The 16987-nt window shown below is 55.7% G+C and overlaps 1 protein-coding gene and 2 long non-coding RNA genes across 7 annotated transcripts in view; 2 read left to right on the forward strand and 1 right to left on the reverse strand.

The window, feature by feature from the left end:
- Positions 1–12716, reverse strand: part of LOC142907285 (phosphatidylinositol-3,5-bisphosphate 3-phosphatase MTMR2-like) — a 43015-nt gene extending 30299 nt beyond the window's left edge. Inside the window, exons 1-5 of one of the 2 annotated variants that reach the window (XM_076056599.1) lie at positions 12494–12716; positions 7622–7703; positions 6410–6439; positions 5184–5259; positions 2671–2765 (exon numbers count right to left, since the gene is read on the reverse strand). In XM_076056599.1, coding sequence (XP_075912714.1) covers positions 2671–2765; positions 5184–5259; positions 6410–6439; positions 7622–7703; positions 12494–12579 — 369 coding nt within the window. In that variant the 5' untranslated portion in view covers positions 12580–12716. Of the gene's footprint in view, positions 1–2670; positions 2766–5183; positions 5260–6409; positions 6440–7621; positions 7734–12493 lie in introns of both variants that reach the window. The other variant, XM_076056598.1, reaches the window with a different exon arrangement.
- On the forward strand, positions 7871–8173 carry LOC142907290 (uncharacterized). The gene is made up of 3 exons (XR_012930916.1): positions 7871–7940; positions 7988–8087; positions 8138–8173. It is a non-coding gene; the product is annotated as an uncharacterized LOC142907290 (long non-coding RNA).
- On the forward strand, positions 9228–11960 carry LOC142907288 (uncharacterized). Of its 4 annotated transcripts, XR_012930901.1 has the most exons (6): positions 9228–9718; positions 9765–9861; positions 9907–10054; positions 10344–10979; positions 11126–11666; positions 11817–11960. It is a non-coding gene; the product is annotated as an uncharacterized LOC142907288 (long non-coding RNA). The 4 variants fall into 4 exon arrangements; XR_012930900.1 differs by having other exon boundaries at positions 11126–11960; XR_012930902.1 differs by having other exon boundaries at positions 11273–11960.
- Positions 12717–16987: the final 4271 nt, after the last annotated feature.

Raw genomic sequence — 16987 nt, forward strand, 5'->3', positions numbered from 1 at the left:
ACTCACCACCAGCAGTGTCACTCACCAGCAGCAGTGTCACTCACCACCACCAGTGTCACTCACCACCACCAGTGTCACTCACCACCAGTGTCACTCACCACCAGCAGTGTCACTCACCAGCAGTGTCACTCACCAGCAGTGTCACTCACCACCAGCAGAGTCACTCACCAGCAGTGTCACTCACCAGCAGTGTCACTCACCACCACCAGAGTCACTCACCACCAGCAGTGTCACTCACCACCAGTGTCACTCACCACCACCAGCAGTGTCACTCACCACCACCAGTGTCACTCACCACCACCAGTGTCACTCACCACCAGCAGTGTCACTCACCACCACCAGTGTCACTCACCACCACCAGTGTCACTCACCACCAGTGTCACTCACCACCACCACCAGTGTCACTCACCACCAGCAGTGTCACTCACCACCACCAGTGTCACTCACCACCAGCAGTGTCACTCACCACCAGTGTCACTCACCACCACCAGCAGTGTCACTCACCACCACCAGTGTCACTCACCACCACCAGTGTCACTCACCACCAGCAGTGTCACTCACCACCACCAGTGTCACTCACCACCACCAGTGTCACTCACCACCAGTGTCACTCACCACCAGCAGTGTCACTCACCAGCAGTGTCACTCACCACCACCAGCAGTGTCACTCACCACCACCCTGCCACCCACTCCCCCCCCCACCCTGCCACCCACCCACCCACCCTGCCACCCACCCACCCCCCCACCCACCCACCCTCTCGCTGCTCTTGAAGTAAAGTTTGTAGTTGGTGATGGAGAGTGTTCCTCGTGCCACCCACCCTGCTACCCACCCACCCACCCTGCCACCCACCCTGCCACCCACCCACCCTGCCACCCACCCACCCTGCCACCCACCCACCCTGCCACCCACCCACCCTGCCACCCACCCACCCACCCTGCCACCCACCCTGCCACCCACCCACCCTGCCACCCACCCTTTCGCTGCTCTTGAAGTAAAGTTTGTAGTTGGTGATGGAGAGTGTTCCTCGTGCCACCCACCCTGCTACCCACCCACCCACCCTGCCACCCACCCTGCCACCCACCCACCCTGCCACCCACCCACCCTGCCACCCACCCACCCTGCCACCCACCCACCCACCCTGCCACCCACCCTGCCACCCACCCACCCTGCCACCCACCCTCTCGCTGCTCTTGAAGTAAAGTTTGTAGTTGGTGATGGAGAGTGTTCCTCGTGCCACCCACCCTGCCACCCACCCTGCCACCCACCCACCCTGCCACCCACCCATCCCGCCACCCACCCACCCTGCCACCCACCCACCCTGCCACCCACCCACCCACCCACTCACCCACCCACCCACCCTGCCACCCACCCTCTCGCTGCTCTTGAAGTAAAGTTTGTAGTTGGTGATGGAGAGTGTTCCTCGTGCCACCCACCCTGCCACCCACCCTGCCACCCACCCACCCTGCCACCCACCCACCCACCCACTCACCCACCCACCCACCCTGCCACCCACCCACCCTGCCACCCACCCACCCACCCTGCCGCCCACCCACCCTGCCACCCACCCACCCTGCCACCCACCCACCCACCCACCCTGCCACCCACCCTCTCGCTGCTCTTGAAGTAAAGTTTGTAGTTGGTGATGGAGAGTGTTCATCGTGCCACCCACCCACCCACCCACCCACCCTGCCACCCACCCTGCCACCCACCCAGCCACCCACCCCCCCACCCTGCCACCCACCCACCCACCCTGCCACCCACCCTGCCACCCACCCACCCACCCACCCTGCCACCCACCCTCTCGCTGCTCTTGAAGTAAAGTTTGTAGTTGGTGATGGAGAGTGTTCCTCGTGCCACCCACCCTGCCACCCACCCACCCACCCACCCTGCCACCCACCCACCCACCCCCCCACCCACCCACCCACCCTGCCACCCACCCACCCACCCACCCTGCCACCCACCCACCCACCCACCCCCCCACCCACCCACCCACCCTGCCACCCACCCACCCACCCTCTCGCTGCTCTTGAAGTAAAGTTTGTAGTTGGTGATGGAGAGTGTTCCTCGTGTCACCCACCCTGCCACCCACCCTGCCACCCACTCACCCACCCACCCTGCCACCCACCCTGCCACCCACCCACCCACCCACCCTGCCACCCACCCACCCACCCACCCTGCCACCCACCCTCTCGCTGCTCTTGAAGTAAAGTTTGTAGTTGGTGATGGAGAGTGTTCCTTGTGCCACCCACCCTGCCACCCACCCACCCACCCTGCCACCCACCCTCTCGCTGCTCTTGAAGTAAAGTTTGTAGTTGGTGATGGAGAGTGTTCCTCGTGCCACCCACCCTGCCACCCACCCACCCACCCTACCACCCACCCACCCTGCCACCCACCCACCCTGCCACCCACCCACCCACCCCCCCACCCACCCACCCACCCACCCTGCCACCCACCCACCCACCCACCCTGCCACCCACCCTCTCGCTGCTCTTGAAGTAAAGTTTGTAGTTGGTGATGGAGAGTGTTCCTTGTGCCACCCACCCTGCCACCCACCCACCCTGCCACCCACCCACCCTGCCACCCACCCACCCACCCCCCCACCCACCCACCCCCCCACCCACCCACCCACCCACCCTGCCACCCACCCACCCTGCCACCCACCCACCCACCCTCTCGCTGCTCTTGAAGTAAAGTTTGTAGTTGGTGATGGAGAGTGTTCCTCGTGTGGCGCCCGTGAATGGACAGATGTACGCCACGTCCTTCGCTACGTCACGGAGGGGGCGGGGCGTGGAGGGGGCGGGGCACGGTGGGGGCGGGGCAAGGAGGGGCACGGAGGGGGAGGGGGACAGAGGAGGCGGGGCAAGGAGGGGGAGTGGCACGGAGGGGGAGGGGCACGGAGGGGGAGGGGCACGGAGGGGGCGGGGCGCGGAGGGGGCGGGGCGCGGAGGGGGCGGGGCGCGGAGGGGGCGGGGCGCGGAGGGGGAGGGGCACGGAGTGGGAGGGGCACGGAGGGGGCGGGGCACGGAGGAGGCAGGGGACAGAAGGGGCAAGGAGGTGGCGGGGCAAGGAGGGGGCGGGGCAAGGAGGGGGAGGGGCACGGAGGGGGAGGGGCACGGAGGGGGAGGGGCACGGAGGGGGAGGGGCACGGAGGGGGCGGGGCACGGAGGGGGCGGGGCACGGAGTGGGAGGGGCACGGAGTGGGAGGGGCACGGAGGGGGAGGGGCACGGAGGGGGAGGGGCACGGAGTGGGAGGGGCGCAGAGGGGGCGAGGCGCAGAAGGGGCACGGAGGGGGCAGGGGACAGAAGGGGCAAGGAGGGGGCGGGGCAAGGAGGGGGCGGGGCAAAGAGGGGGAGGGGCACGGAGGGGGAGGGGCACGGAGGGGGAGGGGCACGGAGGGGGAGGGGCACGGAGGGGGCGGGGCACGGAGGGGGCGGGGCACGGAGTGGGAGGGGCACGGAGTGGGAGGGGCACGGAGTGGGAGGGGCACGGAGTGGGAGGGGCACGGAGTGGGAGGGGCACGGAGGGGGAGGGGCACAGAGGAGGAGGGGCACGGATGGGGCGGTAAACAGAGTGGGAGGGGCACGGAGTGGGAGGGGCACGGAGGGGGAGGGGCACAGAGGAGGAGGGGCACGGATGGGGCGGTAAACAGAGTGAGAGGGGCACGGTAGGGGCGGGGCACGGAGTGGGAGGGGCGCGGAGGGGGCGGGGTGCAGAAGGGGCACGGAGGGGGCGGGGCACAGAGGGGGAGGGGCACGGAGGGGGAGGGGCACAGAGGGGGAGGGGCACGGAGGGGGAGGGGCACGGAGTGCGGTGAGTTTTGCGAGTGAGCGAGTTGCGAGTGGTGAGTGAGTGGTGAGTGAGTGGTGATTGAGTGGTGAGTGGTGCGCGAGTGAGTGGTGAGCGAGCAGTGAGCGAGCGAGTGGTGAGTGAGTGGTGAGCGAGTGGTGAGTGAGTGGTGAGTGAGTGGTGATTGAGTTGTGAGTGGTGCGCGAGTGAGTGGTGAGCGAGCAGTGAGCGAGCGAGTGGTGAGTGAGTGGTGAGTGAGTGGTGAGCGAGTAGTGAGCGAGTGGTGAGCGAGCGAGTGGTGAGCGAGTGGTGAGCGAGCGGTGAGCGAGCGAGTGTTGAGTGAGTGGTGAGTGAGTGGTGAGTGAGTGAGTGTTGAGTGAGTGGTGAGTGAGCGGTGAGTGAGTGGTGAGCGAGTGAGTGGTGAGCGAGTGAGTGGTGAGCGAGTGGTGAGTGAGCGGTGAGTGAGTGGTGAGTGAGTGGTGAGTGAGCGGTGAGTGGTGAGTGAGTGGCGAGTGAGTGGTGAGTGAGTGGTGAGTGAGCGGGGAGTGGTGAGCGAGTGAGTGGTGAGTGAGTGGTGAGTGAGTGGTGAGCGAGTGGTGAGCGAGTGAGTGGTGAGTGGTGAGTGAGTGGTGAGCGAGTGAGTGGTGAGCGAGCGGTGAGTGAGTGGTGAGTGAGAGTGAGTGAATGGTGAGTGAGTGGTGAGTGAGAGTGAGTGAATGGTGAGTGAGTGGTGAGTGGTGAGTGAGTGGTGAGTGAGTGGTGAGTGGTGAGCGAGTGGTGAGCGAGTGTTGAGCGAGTGGTGAGTGAGTGGTGAGCGAGTGGTGAGCGAGTGAGTGGTGAGTAGTGGTGAGTGAGTGGGTGAGTGGTGAGTGTGTGAGTGAGTGTGTGAGTGAGTGGTGAGTGAGTGGTGAGTGAGCGGTGAGTGAGCGGTGAGTGAGTGGTGAGTGAGTGAGTGAGTGGTGAGCGAGTGGTGAGCGAGTGGTGAGTGAGTGGTGAGTGAGTGGTGAGCGAGTGGTGAGCGAGTGTGAGTGAGTGGTGAGTGAGTGGTGAGTGAGTGAGTGGTGAGCGAGTGGTGAGCGAGTGTTGAGTGAGTGAGTGATGAGTGATGAGTGAGCGAGTGGTGAGTGAGCGGTGAGTGAGTGGTGAGTGGTGAGCGAGTGGTGAGTGAGTGGTGAGTGGTGAGTGAGTGAGTGAGTGGTGAGTGAGTGAGTGGTGAGTGAGTGGTGAGTGAGTGAGTGAGTGGTGAGTGGTGAGCAAGTGAGTGGTGAGTGAGCGAGTGGTGAATGAGCGGTGAGCGAGTGGTGAGTGAGCGAGCGAGTGGTGAGCGAGTGGTCAGCAAGTGGTGAGTGAGCAAGTGGTGAGTGAGTGGTGAGTGAGTGGTGAGCGGTTCCTCACCCATCTCTGCGATGACTTCTCCTTTGAGCAGCGGTGCCTCCTCCATCTGGGCCAGCTGATTCCTCTCCCTGAGAGCCTGCACCACCACCAGCACCACCAGCACCACCAGCACCACCAGCACCACCACCACCACCAGCACCACCACCACCACCAGCACCAGCACCACCAGCACCACCAGCACCACCACCACCACCAGCACCACCACCAGCACCACCACCAGCACCACCGCCACCACCAGCACCACCACCACCAGCACCACCACCACCAGCACCACCACCAGCACCACCACCAGCACCACCACCACCAGCACCACCCCACCACCACCACCAGCACCACCACCACCAGCACCACCACCACCACCACAACAACCCACAACAGTCAACTACAATCAACAACAGCAACAACGTGCACGTGTGTCTATGTGTGTCTGTGTCTGTGTGTCTGTGTGTGTGTGTGTGTCTGTGTGTGTGTGTGAGTCTGTGTGTGTGTGTCTGTGTATGTCTGTGTGTGTGTATGTGTGTCTGTGTGAGTCTGTGTGAGTCTGTGTGTATGTGTGTGTCTGTGTGTGTGTGTCTGTGTGTGTGTGTCTGTGTGTGTGTCTGTGTGTGTGTGGGTCTGTGTGTGTGTGTGAGTCTGTGTGTGTGTGTCTGTGTGTGTCTGTGTGAGTCTGTGTGTCTGTGTGAGTCTGTGTGTATGTGTGTGTGTGTCTGTGTGTGTGTCTGTGTGTGTGTATGTCTGTGTGTGTGTGTCTGTGTGTGTCTGTCTGTGTGTGTCTGTCTGTGTGTGTGTATGTTTGTGTGTGTGTGTCTGTGTGTGTGTGAGTCTGTGTGTGTGTGTGAGTCTGTGTGTGTGTGTCTGTGTGTGTCTGTGTGTGTGTGTATGTGTGTCTGTGTAAGTCTGTGTGTCTGTGTGAGTCTGTGTGTATGTGTGTGTCTGTGTGTGTGTCTGTGTCTGTGTGTGTCTGTGTGTGTGTCTGTGTGTGTCTGTGTGTGTGTGTATGTCTGTGTGTGTGTGTCTGTGTGTGTCTGTGTGTGTGTATGTGTGTCTGTGTGTGTGTGTGTCTGTGTGTGTGTGTGTCTGTGTGAGTCTGTCTGTGTGTGTCTGTGTGTGTGTGTGTCTGTGTGAGTCTGTGTGTGTCTGTCTGTGTCTGTGTGTGTCTGTGTGTGTCTGTGAGTGTCTGTGTGTGTGTGAGTGTATGAGTGTCTGTGTGTATGTGTCAACCGCACCCTGACTTCGGGCCTCATTTGTGGCTGAGCCTGCGAGAGACAAAATCATCATCATCAGCAGCAGCAGCAGAAGAATCATGATCATAATCAGGAGTAACATCAGCTTCATCAGCAGCAGCAGTAGCAACATAATTAGCAGCACCACCACCATCATCATCAGTGGCAAAAGAATCAGCAGCAACAGCAGTGGCATCATCATCACCATCACCATCGGCATGTTCAGCCCGCGGTGGCACGGCAGTGCCGATGAGACAGCGAATGTGGGTGGGATGGTGAGTGGGTGAGTGAGTGAGTGGGTGAGTGAGTGAGTGGGTGAGTGAGTGGGTGGGTGGGTGGGTGAGTGAGTGGGTGGGATGGTGAGTGGGTGAGTGAGTGAGTGAGTGGGTGAGTGGGTGAGTGAGTGGGTGGGTGAGTGAGTGGGTGGGTGGGTGGGTGAGTGAGTGAGTGGGTGGGATGGTGAGTGGGTGAGTGGGTGGGTGGGTGGGTGAGTGAGTGAGTGGGTGGGATGGTGAGTGGGTGAGTGTGTGAGTGGGTGAGTGAGTGGGTGGGTGAGTGGGAGAGTGGTTGAGTGAGTGAGTGGTTGAGTGAGTGAGTGAGTGGTTGAGTGAGTGAGTGGGTGGGTGAGTGGGTGGGTGGGTGAGTGGGTGGGTGAGTGAGTGGATGGGTGGGTGAGTGAGTGGGTGAGTGAGTGAGTGGGTTAGTGAGTGAGTGGGTGAGTGAGTGGGTGGGTGAGTGGGTGGGTGGGTGAGTGAGTGGGTGGGTGGGTGAGTGAGTGGTTGAGTGAGTGAGTGAGTGGGTGAGTGAGTGGGTTAGTGAGTGGGTGAGTGAGTGAGTGGGTGGGTGGGTGGGTGAGTGAGTGGGTGGGTGGGTGTGTGAGTGAGTGGGTGGGTGAGTGAGTGAGTGGGTGGGTGAGTGAGTGGGTGGGTGAGTGAGTGGGTGGGTGGGTGAGTGAGTGAGTGAGTGGGTGAGTGAGTGAGTGGGTGGGTGGGTGAGTGAGTGGGTGGGTGGGTGTGTGAGTGAGTGAGTGGGTGAGTGAGTGAGTGGGTTAGTGAGTGAGTGGGTGGTTTAGTGAGTGAGTGTGTGGGTGGGTTTGTGGGTGACCGAGCGGCTGGGCACGAACAGGGTCAGGGGGGGACCAGGCCGGGCGAGGAGTGACCCTGGATCGTCGTCGCCGCAACAACCACACGGTGCCAGGCTAGGTGCACGCCCTACCCGCGTGCCGGCGGTGAGGCTCTCTTGGGAAGTGGCGGACGACGCCGATGGCGACTGGAGGCGGCCGGAGCGGGCGGGAGACCTGGGGAGGGATTCACAAATGGCCGTGTGGCTGCGTTCACAAATGGCCGTGTGGCTGGGTTCACATATGAGTCCACACGGTGTAGAAGGTGGAGTGAGATGGAACAGATGGAGATTAGTCCACACACGGTGTTAGAAGGTGGAGCGAGATGGAACGGATGGAGTTTAGTCCACACACGGTGTTAGAAGGTGGAGTGAGATGGAACAGATGGAGATTAGTCCACACACGGTGTAGAAGGTGGAGTGAGATAGAACAGATGGAGATTAGTCCACACACGGTGTTAGGTGGAGCGAGATGGAACAGATGGAGATTAGTCCACACACGGTGTTAGAAGGTGGAGTGAGATGGAACAGATGGAGATTAGTCCACACACGGTGTTAGAAGGTGGAGTGAGATGGAACGGATGGAGTTTAGTCCACACACGGTGTTAGAAGGTGGAGTGAGATGGAACAGATGGAGATTAGTCCACACATGGTGTAGAAGGTGGAGTGAGATGGAACAGATGGAGATTAGTCCACACACGGTGTAGAAGGTGGAGTGAGATGGAACAGATGGAGATTAGTCCACACACCGTGTAGAAGGTGTAGCGAGATGGAACAGATGGAGATTAGTCCACACACGGTGTTAGAAGGTGGAGTGAGATGGAACAGATGGAGATTAGTCCACACACGGTGTTAGAAGGTGGAGCGAGATGGAACAGATGGAGATTAGTCCACACACGGTGTAGAAGGTGGAGCGAGATGGAACAGATGGAGATTAGTCCACACACGGTGTTAGAAGGTGGAGCGAGATGGAACAGATGGAGATTAGTCCACACACGGTGTGGAAGGTGGAGTGAGATGGAACAGATGGAGATTAGTCCACACACGGTGTAGAAGGTGGAGCGAGATGGAACAGATGGAGATTAGTCCACACACGGTGTTAGAAGGTGGAGTGAGATGGAACGGATGGAGTTTAGTCCACACACGGTGTTAGAAGGTGGAGTGAGATGGAACAGATGGAGATTAGTCCACACACGGTGTAGAAGGTGGAGTGAGATAGAACAGATGGAGATTAGTCCACACACGGTGTTAGGTGGAGCGAGATGGAACAGATGGAGATTAGTCCACACACGGTGTTAGAAGGTGGAGTGAGATGGAACAGATGGAGATTAGTCCACACACGGTGTTAGAAGGTGGAGTGAGATGGAACGGATGGAGTTTAGTCCACACACGGTGTTAGAAGGTGGAGTGAGATGGAACAGATGGAGATTAGTCCACACACGGTGTAGAAGGTGGAGTGAGATAGAACAGATGGAGATTAGTCCACACACGGTGTTAGGTGGAGCGAGATGGAACAGATGGAGATTAGTCCACACACGGTGTTAGAAGGTGGAGTGAGATGGAACAGATGGAGATTAGTCCACACACGGTGTAGAAGGTGGAATGAGATGGAACAGATGGAGATTAGTCCACACACGGTGTTAGAAGGTGGAGCGAGATGGAACAGATGGAGATTAGTCCACACACAGTGTAGAAGGTGGAGTTGAGATGGAACAGATGGAGATTAGTCCACACACGGTGTTAGAAGGTGGAGCGAGATGGAACAGATGGAGATTAGTCCACTCACGGTGTTAGAAGGTGGAGTGAGATGGAACAGATGGAGATTAGTCCACACATGGTGTAGAAGGTGGAGCGAGATGGAACAGATGGAGATTAGTCCACACACGGTGTTAGAAGGTGGAGTGAGATGGAACAGATGGAGATTAGTCCACACACGGTGTAGAAGGTGGAGTGAGATGGAACAGATGGAGATTAGTCCACACACGGTGTAGAAGGTGGAGTGAGATGGAACAGATGGAGATTAGTCCACACACGGTGTAGAAGGTGGAGTGAGATGGAACAGATGGAGATTAGTCCACACACGGGTGTAGAAGGTGGAGCGAGATGGAACAGATGGAGATTAGTCCACACACTAGTGTAGAAGGTGGAGTGAGATGGAACAGATGGAGATTAGTCCACTCACGGTGTTAGAAGGTGGAGTGAGATGGAACAGATGGAGATTAGTCCACACACGGTGTAGGTGGAGTGAGATGGAACAGATGGAGATTAGTCCACACACGGTGTAGAAGGGAGTGAGATGGAACAGATGGAGATTAGTCCACACACGGGTGTAGAAGGTGGAGATGGAACAGATGGAGATTAGTCCACACACGGTGTAGAAGGTGGAGTGAGATGGAACAGATGGAGATTAGTCCACACACGGTGTAGAAGGTGGAGCGAGATGGAACAGATGGAGATTAGTACACACACGGTGTAGAAGGTGGAGTGAGATGGAACAGATGGAGATTAGTCCACACACGGGTGTAGAAGGTGGAGATGGAACAGATGGAGATTAGTCCACACATGGTGTAGAAGGTGGAGCGAGATGGAACAGATGGAGATTAGTCCACACACGGTGTAGAAGGTGGAGTGAGATGGAACAGATGGAGATTAGTCCACACACGGTGTTAGAAGGGAGTGAGATGGAACAGATGGAGATTAGTCCACACACGGTGTAGAAGGTGGAGCGAGATGTAACAGATGGAGTTTAGTCCACACATGGTGTAGAAGGTGGAGTGAGATGGAACAGATGGAGATTAGTCCACACACGGTGTAGAAGGTGGAGTGAGATGGAACAGATGGAGATTAGTCCACACACGGTGTTAGAAGGTGGAGCGAGATGGAACAGATGGAGATTAGTCCACACACAGTGTAGAAGGTGGAGCGAGATTGAACAGATGGAGATTAGTCCACACACGGTGTAGAAGGTGGAGTGAGATGGAACAGATGGAGATTAGTCCACACACGGTGTAGAAGGTGGAGTGAGATGGAACAGATGGAGATTAGTCCACACACGGTGTAGAAGGTGGAGTGAGATGGAACAGATGGAGATTAGTCCACACACGGTGTTAGAAGGGAGCGAGATGGAACAGATGGAGATTAGTCCACTCACGGTGTTAGAAGGTGGAGTGAGATGGAACAGATGGAGATTAGTCCACACACGGTGTAGAAGGTGGAGCGAGATGGAACAGATGAAGATTAGTCCACACACGGGTGTAGAAGGTGGAGTGAGATGGAACAGATGGAGATTAGTCCACACACGGTGTAGAGAGTGAGATGGAACAGATGGAGATTAGTCCACACACGGTGTAGAAGGTGGAGTTGAGATGGAACAGATGGAGATTAGTCCACACACGGTGTAGAAGGTGGAGCGAGATGGAACAGATGGAGATTAGTCCACACACGGTGTTAGAAGGTGGAGTTGAGATGGAACAGATGGAGATTAGTCCACACACGGGTGTAGAAGGTGGAGTGAGATGGAACAGATGGAAATTAGTCCACACACGGTGTAGAAGGTGGAGTGAGATGGAACAGATGGAGATTAGTCCACACACGGTGTAGGTGGAGCGAGATGGAACAGATGGAGATTAGTCCACACACGGTGTAGAAGCTTGGGCGAGATGGAACAGATGGAGATTAGTCCACACACGGTGTAGAAGGTGTAGCGAGATGGAACAGATGGAGATTAGTCCACACACGGTGTAGAAGGTGGAGCGAGATGGAACAGATGGAGATTAGTCCACACACGGTGTTAGAAGGTGGAGCGAGATGGAACAGATGGAGATTAGTCCACACACGGTGTTAGAAGGTGGAGCGAGATGGAACAGATGGAGATTAGTCCACACACGGTGTGGAAGGTGGAGCGAGATGGAACAGATGGAGATTAGTCCACTCACGGTGTAGAAGGTGGAGTGAGATGGAACAGATGGAGATTAGTCCACACACGGTGTAGAAGGTGGAGCGAGATGGAACAGATGGAGATTAGTCCACACACGGTGTAGAAGGTGGAGTGAGATGGAACAGATGGAGATTAGTCCACACACGGTGTAGAAGTTGGAGCGAGATGGAACAGATGGAGATTAGTCCACACACGGTGTAGAAGGTGGAGCGAGATGGAACAGATGGAGATTAGTCCACACATGGTGTTAGAAGGTGGAGTGAGATGGAACAGATGGAGATTAGTCCACACACTAGTGTAGAAGGTGGAGCGAGATGGAACAGATGGAGATTAGTCCACTCACGGTGTTAGAAGGTGGAGCGAGATGGAACAGATGGAGATTAGTCCACACACGGTGTAGAAGGTGGAGCGAGATGGAACAGATGGAGATTAGTCCACTCACGGTGTTAGAAGGTGGAGTGAGATGGAACAGATGGAGATTAGTCCACACACGGTGTTAGAAGGTGGAGTGAGATGGAACAGATGGAGATTAGTCCACACACGGTGTAGGTGGAGTGAGATGGAACAGATGGAGTTTAGTCCACACACGGTGTAGAAGGTGGAGTGAGATGGAACAGATGGAGATTAGTCCACACAAGTTGTGTCACACACAGAGGGCGCGGGCATCTAGCGCCACGCCCGGCCGCCTTTGTCTCCCTCACCACCACCACCACCACCAGATTACGCATTTGAGGCCGAGCAGACCTAGGGGTGTCGGAAGACGCCTGATATTGGCCCTGAACGCGAAACCAAATACAAGTTCCGCCTTCATCCAACACTGCTCACGATGAAAAGGTTTAAATTTATTTCGTTAAAATCAGTCGCTTGACCGGGGGCTACGGGGGAGGGGGGCGGGTGACGGGGTAACGTCTGCGGGGGAAAGTCGCCTCGATCCCGGTAGGCGACGTCCAGACAAGACCGAGGCTCCAACAAACACCCCGGGGAAATCGACCAGGCCCCCACCCCCCTAACAAACGTCGATCGGGGCTCACCCGTCCAGCGATTCGTCGCTGCGCTGAGCCGAGACGGCGCGGAGGGACCTCGAGCCCACAGAGTCGGAGCTTTCGCTCTTCTCCATCGTCGCAGTAAAATAAAAAAAAATTGAAAATAAATTTTAAGGCGTTTTTTTTTAAAGATTTTCTCCCTGACTATGATGGCGGATCGAGAAGGCTCGCACGGTCAAGGTGGGCGTGGCAATAGGGCGGGGCACGGGACGAGGGGTGTGGCCGAGGAGCGTGGCGGATTGAGGTAAACAGGGGAGGTGTGGTCCGGAAGCCACGTGACACAATCGGTGGGTGAATCTGAAGATCTACCAAGCTCTTTATCACACTACAGAATGTCTATTTATTACCGCCACGTGGAGGAATCTGAAGATCTAGGAAGCTCTTTATCACACTAAAGAATGTCTATTTATTACCACCACGTGGAATCTGAAGATCTATAAAGCTCTTTGTCACACTACAGAATGTCTATTTATTACAGCCACGAGGAGGAATCTGAAGATCTGTGAAGCGCTTTGTCACACTACAGAAGGTCTATTTATTACCGCCACGTGGAGAAATCTGAAAATCTGTGAAGCTCTTTGTCACACTACAGAATGTCTATTTATAACCGCCACGATGAATCTGAAGATCTACCAAGCTCTTTGTCACACTACAGAATGTCTATTTATTACCGCCACGATGAATCTGAAGATCTACAAAGCTCTTTGTCACACTACAGAATGTCTATTTATTACCGCCACGTGGAATCTGAAGATCTACAAAGCTCTTTGTCACACTACAGAATGTCTATTTTTTACCACCACGAGGAGGAATCTGAAGATCTGTGAAGCTCTTTGTCACACTACAGAATGTCTATTTATTACCGCCACGTGGAGGAATCTGAAGATCTACAAAGCTCTTCGTGACACGACAGAATGTCTCTTTATTACCGCCACGTGGAGGAATCTGAAGATCTACCAAGCTCTTTGTCACACTACAGAATGTCTATTTATTACCACCACGAGGAGGAATCTGAAGATCTGTGAAGCTCTTTGTCAAACTACAGAATGTCTATTTATTACCGCCACGTGGAGGAATCTGAAGATCTGTGAAGCTCTTTGTCACACTACAGAATGTCTATTTATTACCGCCACGTGGAGGAATCTGAAGATCTACAAAGCTCTTCGTGACACGACAGAATGTCTCTTTATTACCGCCACGTGGAGGAATCTGAAGATCTACCAAGCTCTTTGTCACACTACAGAATGTCTATTTATTACCGCCACGAGGAGGAATCTGAAGATCTGTGAAGCTCTTTGTCAAACTACAGAATGTCTATTTATTACCGCCACGTGGAGGAATCTGAAGATCTAGGAAGCTCTTTATCACACTAAAGAATGTCTATTTATTACCACCACGTGGAATCTGAAGATCTATAAAGCTCTTTGTCACACTACAGAATGTCTATTTATTACAGCCACGAGGAGGAATCTGAAGATCTGTGAAGCGCTTTGTCACACTACAGAAGGTCTATTTATTACCGCCACGTGGAGGAATCTGAAAATCTGTGAAGCTCTTTGTCACACTACAGAATGTCTATTTATAACCGCCACGATGAATCTGAAGATCTACCAAGCTCTTTGTCACACTACAGAATGTCTATTTATTACCGCCACGATGAATCTGAAGATCTACAAAGCTCTTTGTCACACTACAGAATGTCTATTTATTACCGCCACGTGGAATCTGAAGATCTACAAAGCTCTTTGTCACACTACAGAATGTCTATTTTTTACCACCACGAGGAGGAATCTGAAGATCTGTGAAGCTCTTTGTCACACTACAGAATGTCTATTTATTACCGCCACGTGGAGGAATCTGAAGATCTACCAAGCTCTTTGTCACACTACAGAATGTCTATTTATTACCGCCACGTGGAATCTGAAGATCTACAAAGCTCTTTGTCACACTACAGAATGTCTATTTTTTACCACCACGAGGAGGAATCTGAAGATCTGTGAAGCTCTTTGTCACACTACAGAATGTATATTTATTATCGCCACGAGGAGGAATCTGAAGATCTGTGAAGCTCTTTGTCACACTACAGAATGTCTATTTATTACCGCCACGTGGAATCTGAAGATCTACCAAGCTCTTTGTCACACTACAGAATGTCTATTTTTTACGGCCACGAGGAGGAATCTGAAGATCTAGGAAGCTCTTTGTCACACTACAGAATATCTATTTATTAGCGCCACGTGGAGGAATCTGAAGATCTGTGAAGCTGTTTGTCACACTACAGAATGTCTATTTATTACCGCCACGTGGAGGAATCTGAAGATCTGTGAAGCTCTTTGTCACGCTACAGAATGTCTATTTATTACCGCCACGTGGAATCTGAAGATCTGTGAAGCTCTTTGTCACACTGCAGAATGTCTATTTATTACCGCCACTTGGAGGAATCTGAAGATCTATGAAGCTCTTTGTCACACTACAGAATGTCTATTTATTACCGCCACGATGAATCTGAAGATCTGTGAAGCTCTTTGTCACACTACAGAATGTCTATTTATTACCGCCACGAGGAGGAATCTGAAGATCTGTGAAGCTCTTTGTCACACTACAGAATGTCTATTTATTACCGCCACGTGGAATCTGAAGATCTATGAAGCTCTTTGTCACATAATAGAATGTCTATTTATTACCGCCACGTGGAATCTGAAGATCTATGAAGCTCTTTGTCACACTACAGAATGTTTATTTATTACCGCAACGTGGAGGAATCTGAAGATCTACCAAGCTCTTTGTCACACTACAGAATGTCTATTTATTACCGCCACGTGGAGGAATCTGAAGATCTACAAAGCTCTTTGTCACACTACAGAATGTCTATTTAATACCGCCACGTGGAGGAATCTGAAGGTCTGTGAAGCTCTTTGTCACACTACAGAATGTCTATTTATTACCGCCACGTGGAGGAATCTGAAGATCTGTGAAGCTCTTTGTCACACTACAGAATGTCTATTTATTACCGCCACGTAAAATCTGAAGATCTGTGAAGCTCTTTGTCACGCTACAGAATGTTTATTTGTTACCGCCACGTGGAGGAATCCGAAGACTTGATGACTACTTAAAGCTCTTCACAGATCTGAATATCATTTCATAACTGGACGAATCCGATGATCCGTCTAGCGAATGTTTGAGTGTTTTTTTTGTAAATATCACCCATGTCCAGCAGAGGGCACTATCTGAGTTGCAGAGTGTCGGCGAGGAAGCGAAATAAATCACAGAAACCGAACACGGACGACGAAGGCGACTTTAATGTAGCCACCGTCACACGAAGGATAGCTCTCCGAAACGTCTGAACCACCACGTGGTGTGAGTCACACCCGCCCCTACCCCCCCTACCCCCGCCCCCCATTGGACCCTCCCACCGAGATGCCCCGCCCCCCACTACCCCCCGCCCCCCCCATTGGACCCTCCCCCCGCGTTGACCCCGCCCCCCCACTACCCCCCCCCCCATTGGACCCTCCCCCCGCGTTGACCCCGCCCCCCCCACTACCCCCCATTGGACCCTCCCCCCGCGTTGACCCCGCCCCCTCCACTACCCCCCGCCCCCATTGGACCCTCCCCCCGCGTTGACCCCGCCCCCCCCACTACCCCCCATTGGACCCTCCCCCCCGCGTTGACCCCGCCCCCCCACTACCCCCATTGGACCCTCCCCCAGCGTTGACCCCGCCCCCCCCTACCCCCGCCCCCTCCATTGGACCCTCCCCCCGCGTTGACCCCGCCCCCCCACTACCCCCCGCCCCCCCCATTGGACCCTCCCCCTCACGCCATCCCCCCGCCCACCCTTGTTGAAACCCCCCCCCCCGCTACCCCGTTACCCCCCCCACCCACCCAGGATCTATATTTAGACTGCAGGAGGAATCCGATGAGCTATGAAGCTCTTCGTCACTCATGTCCAGCAGGGGCACGGGGGTCAGCGTGACCCCCCCCCCCACACAGACACATCACCCCCCAGCTACCCCCTAGCTACCCCTCGCTACCCCCTAGCTACCCCCCTCGCTACCCCCTAGCTACCCCCCTCGCTACCCCCCTCGCTACCCCCCTCGCTACCCCCTAGCTACCCCCCTCGCTACCCCCCTCACTACCCCCTCGCTACCCCCTCGCTACTCCCCTCGCTACCCCCTCGCTACCCCCCTCGCTACCCCCTCGCTACCCCCTAGCTACCCCCCTCGCTACCCCCTCGCTACCCCCTCGCTACCCCCTAGCTACCCCCTCGCTACCCCCCTCGCTACCCCCCTCGCTACTCCCCTAGCTACCCCCTCGCTACCCCCTCGCTACCCCCAGCTACCCCCCTCGCTACCCCCTCGCTACCCCCTCGCTACCCCCCTCGCTACCCCTTCGCTACCCCCTCGCTACCCCCTAGCTACCCCCCTCGCTACCCCCTAGCTACCCCCTCGCTACCCCCTCGCTACCCCCAGCTACCCCCCTCGCTAC

The sequence above is a fragment of the Petromyzon marinus genome, chromosome 76, assembly GCF_048934315.1.
Source record: "Petromyzon marinus isolate PM22_M1 ecotype Great Lakes invasive population chromosome 76, UKy_Petmar_22M1.pri1.0, whole genome shotgun sequence".
Taxonomy (NCBI): domain Eukaryota; kingdom Metazoa; phylum Chordata; class Hyperoartia; order Petromyzontiformes; family Petromyzontidae; genus Petromyzon; species Petromyzon marinus.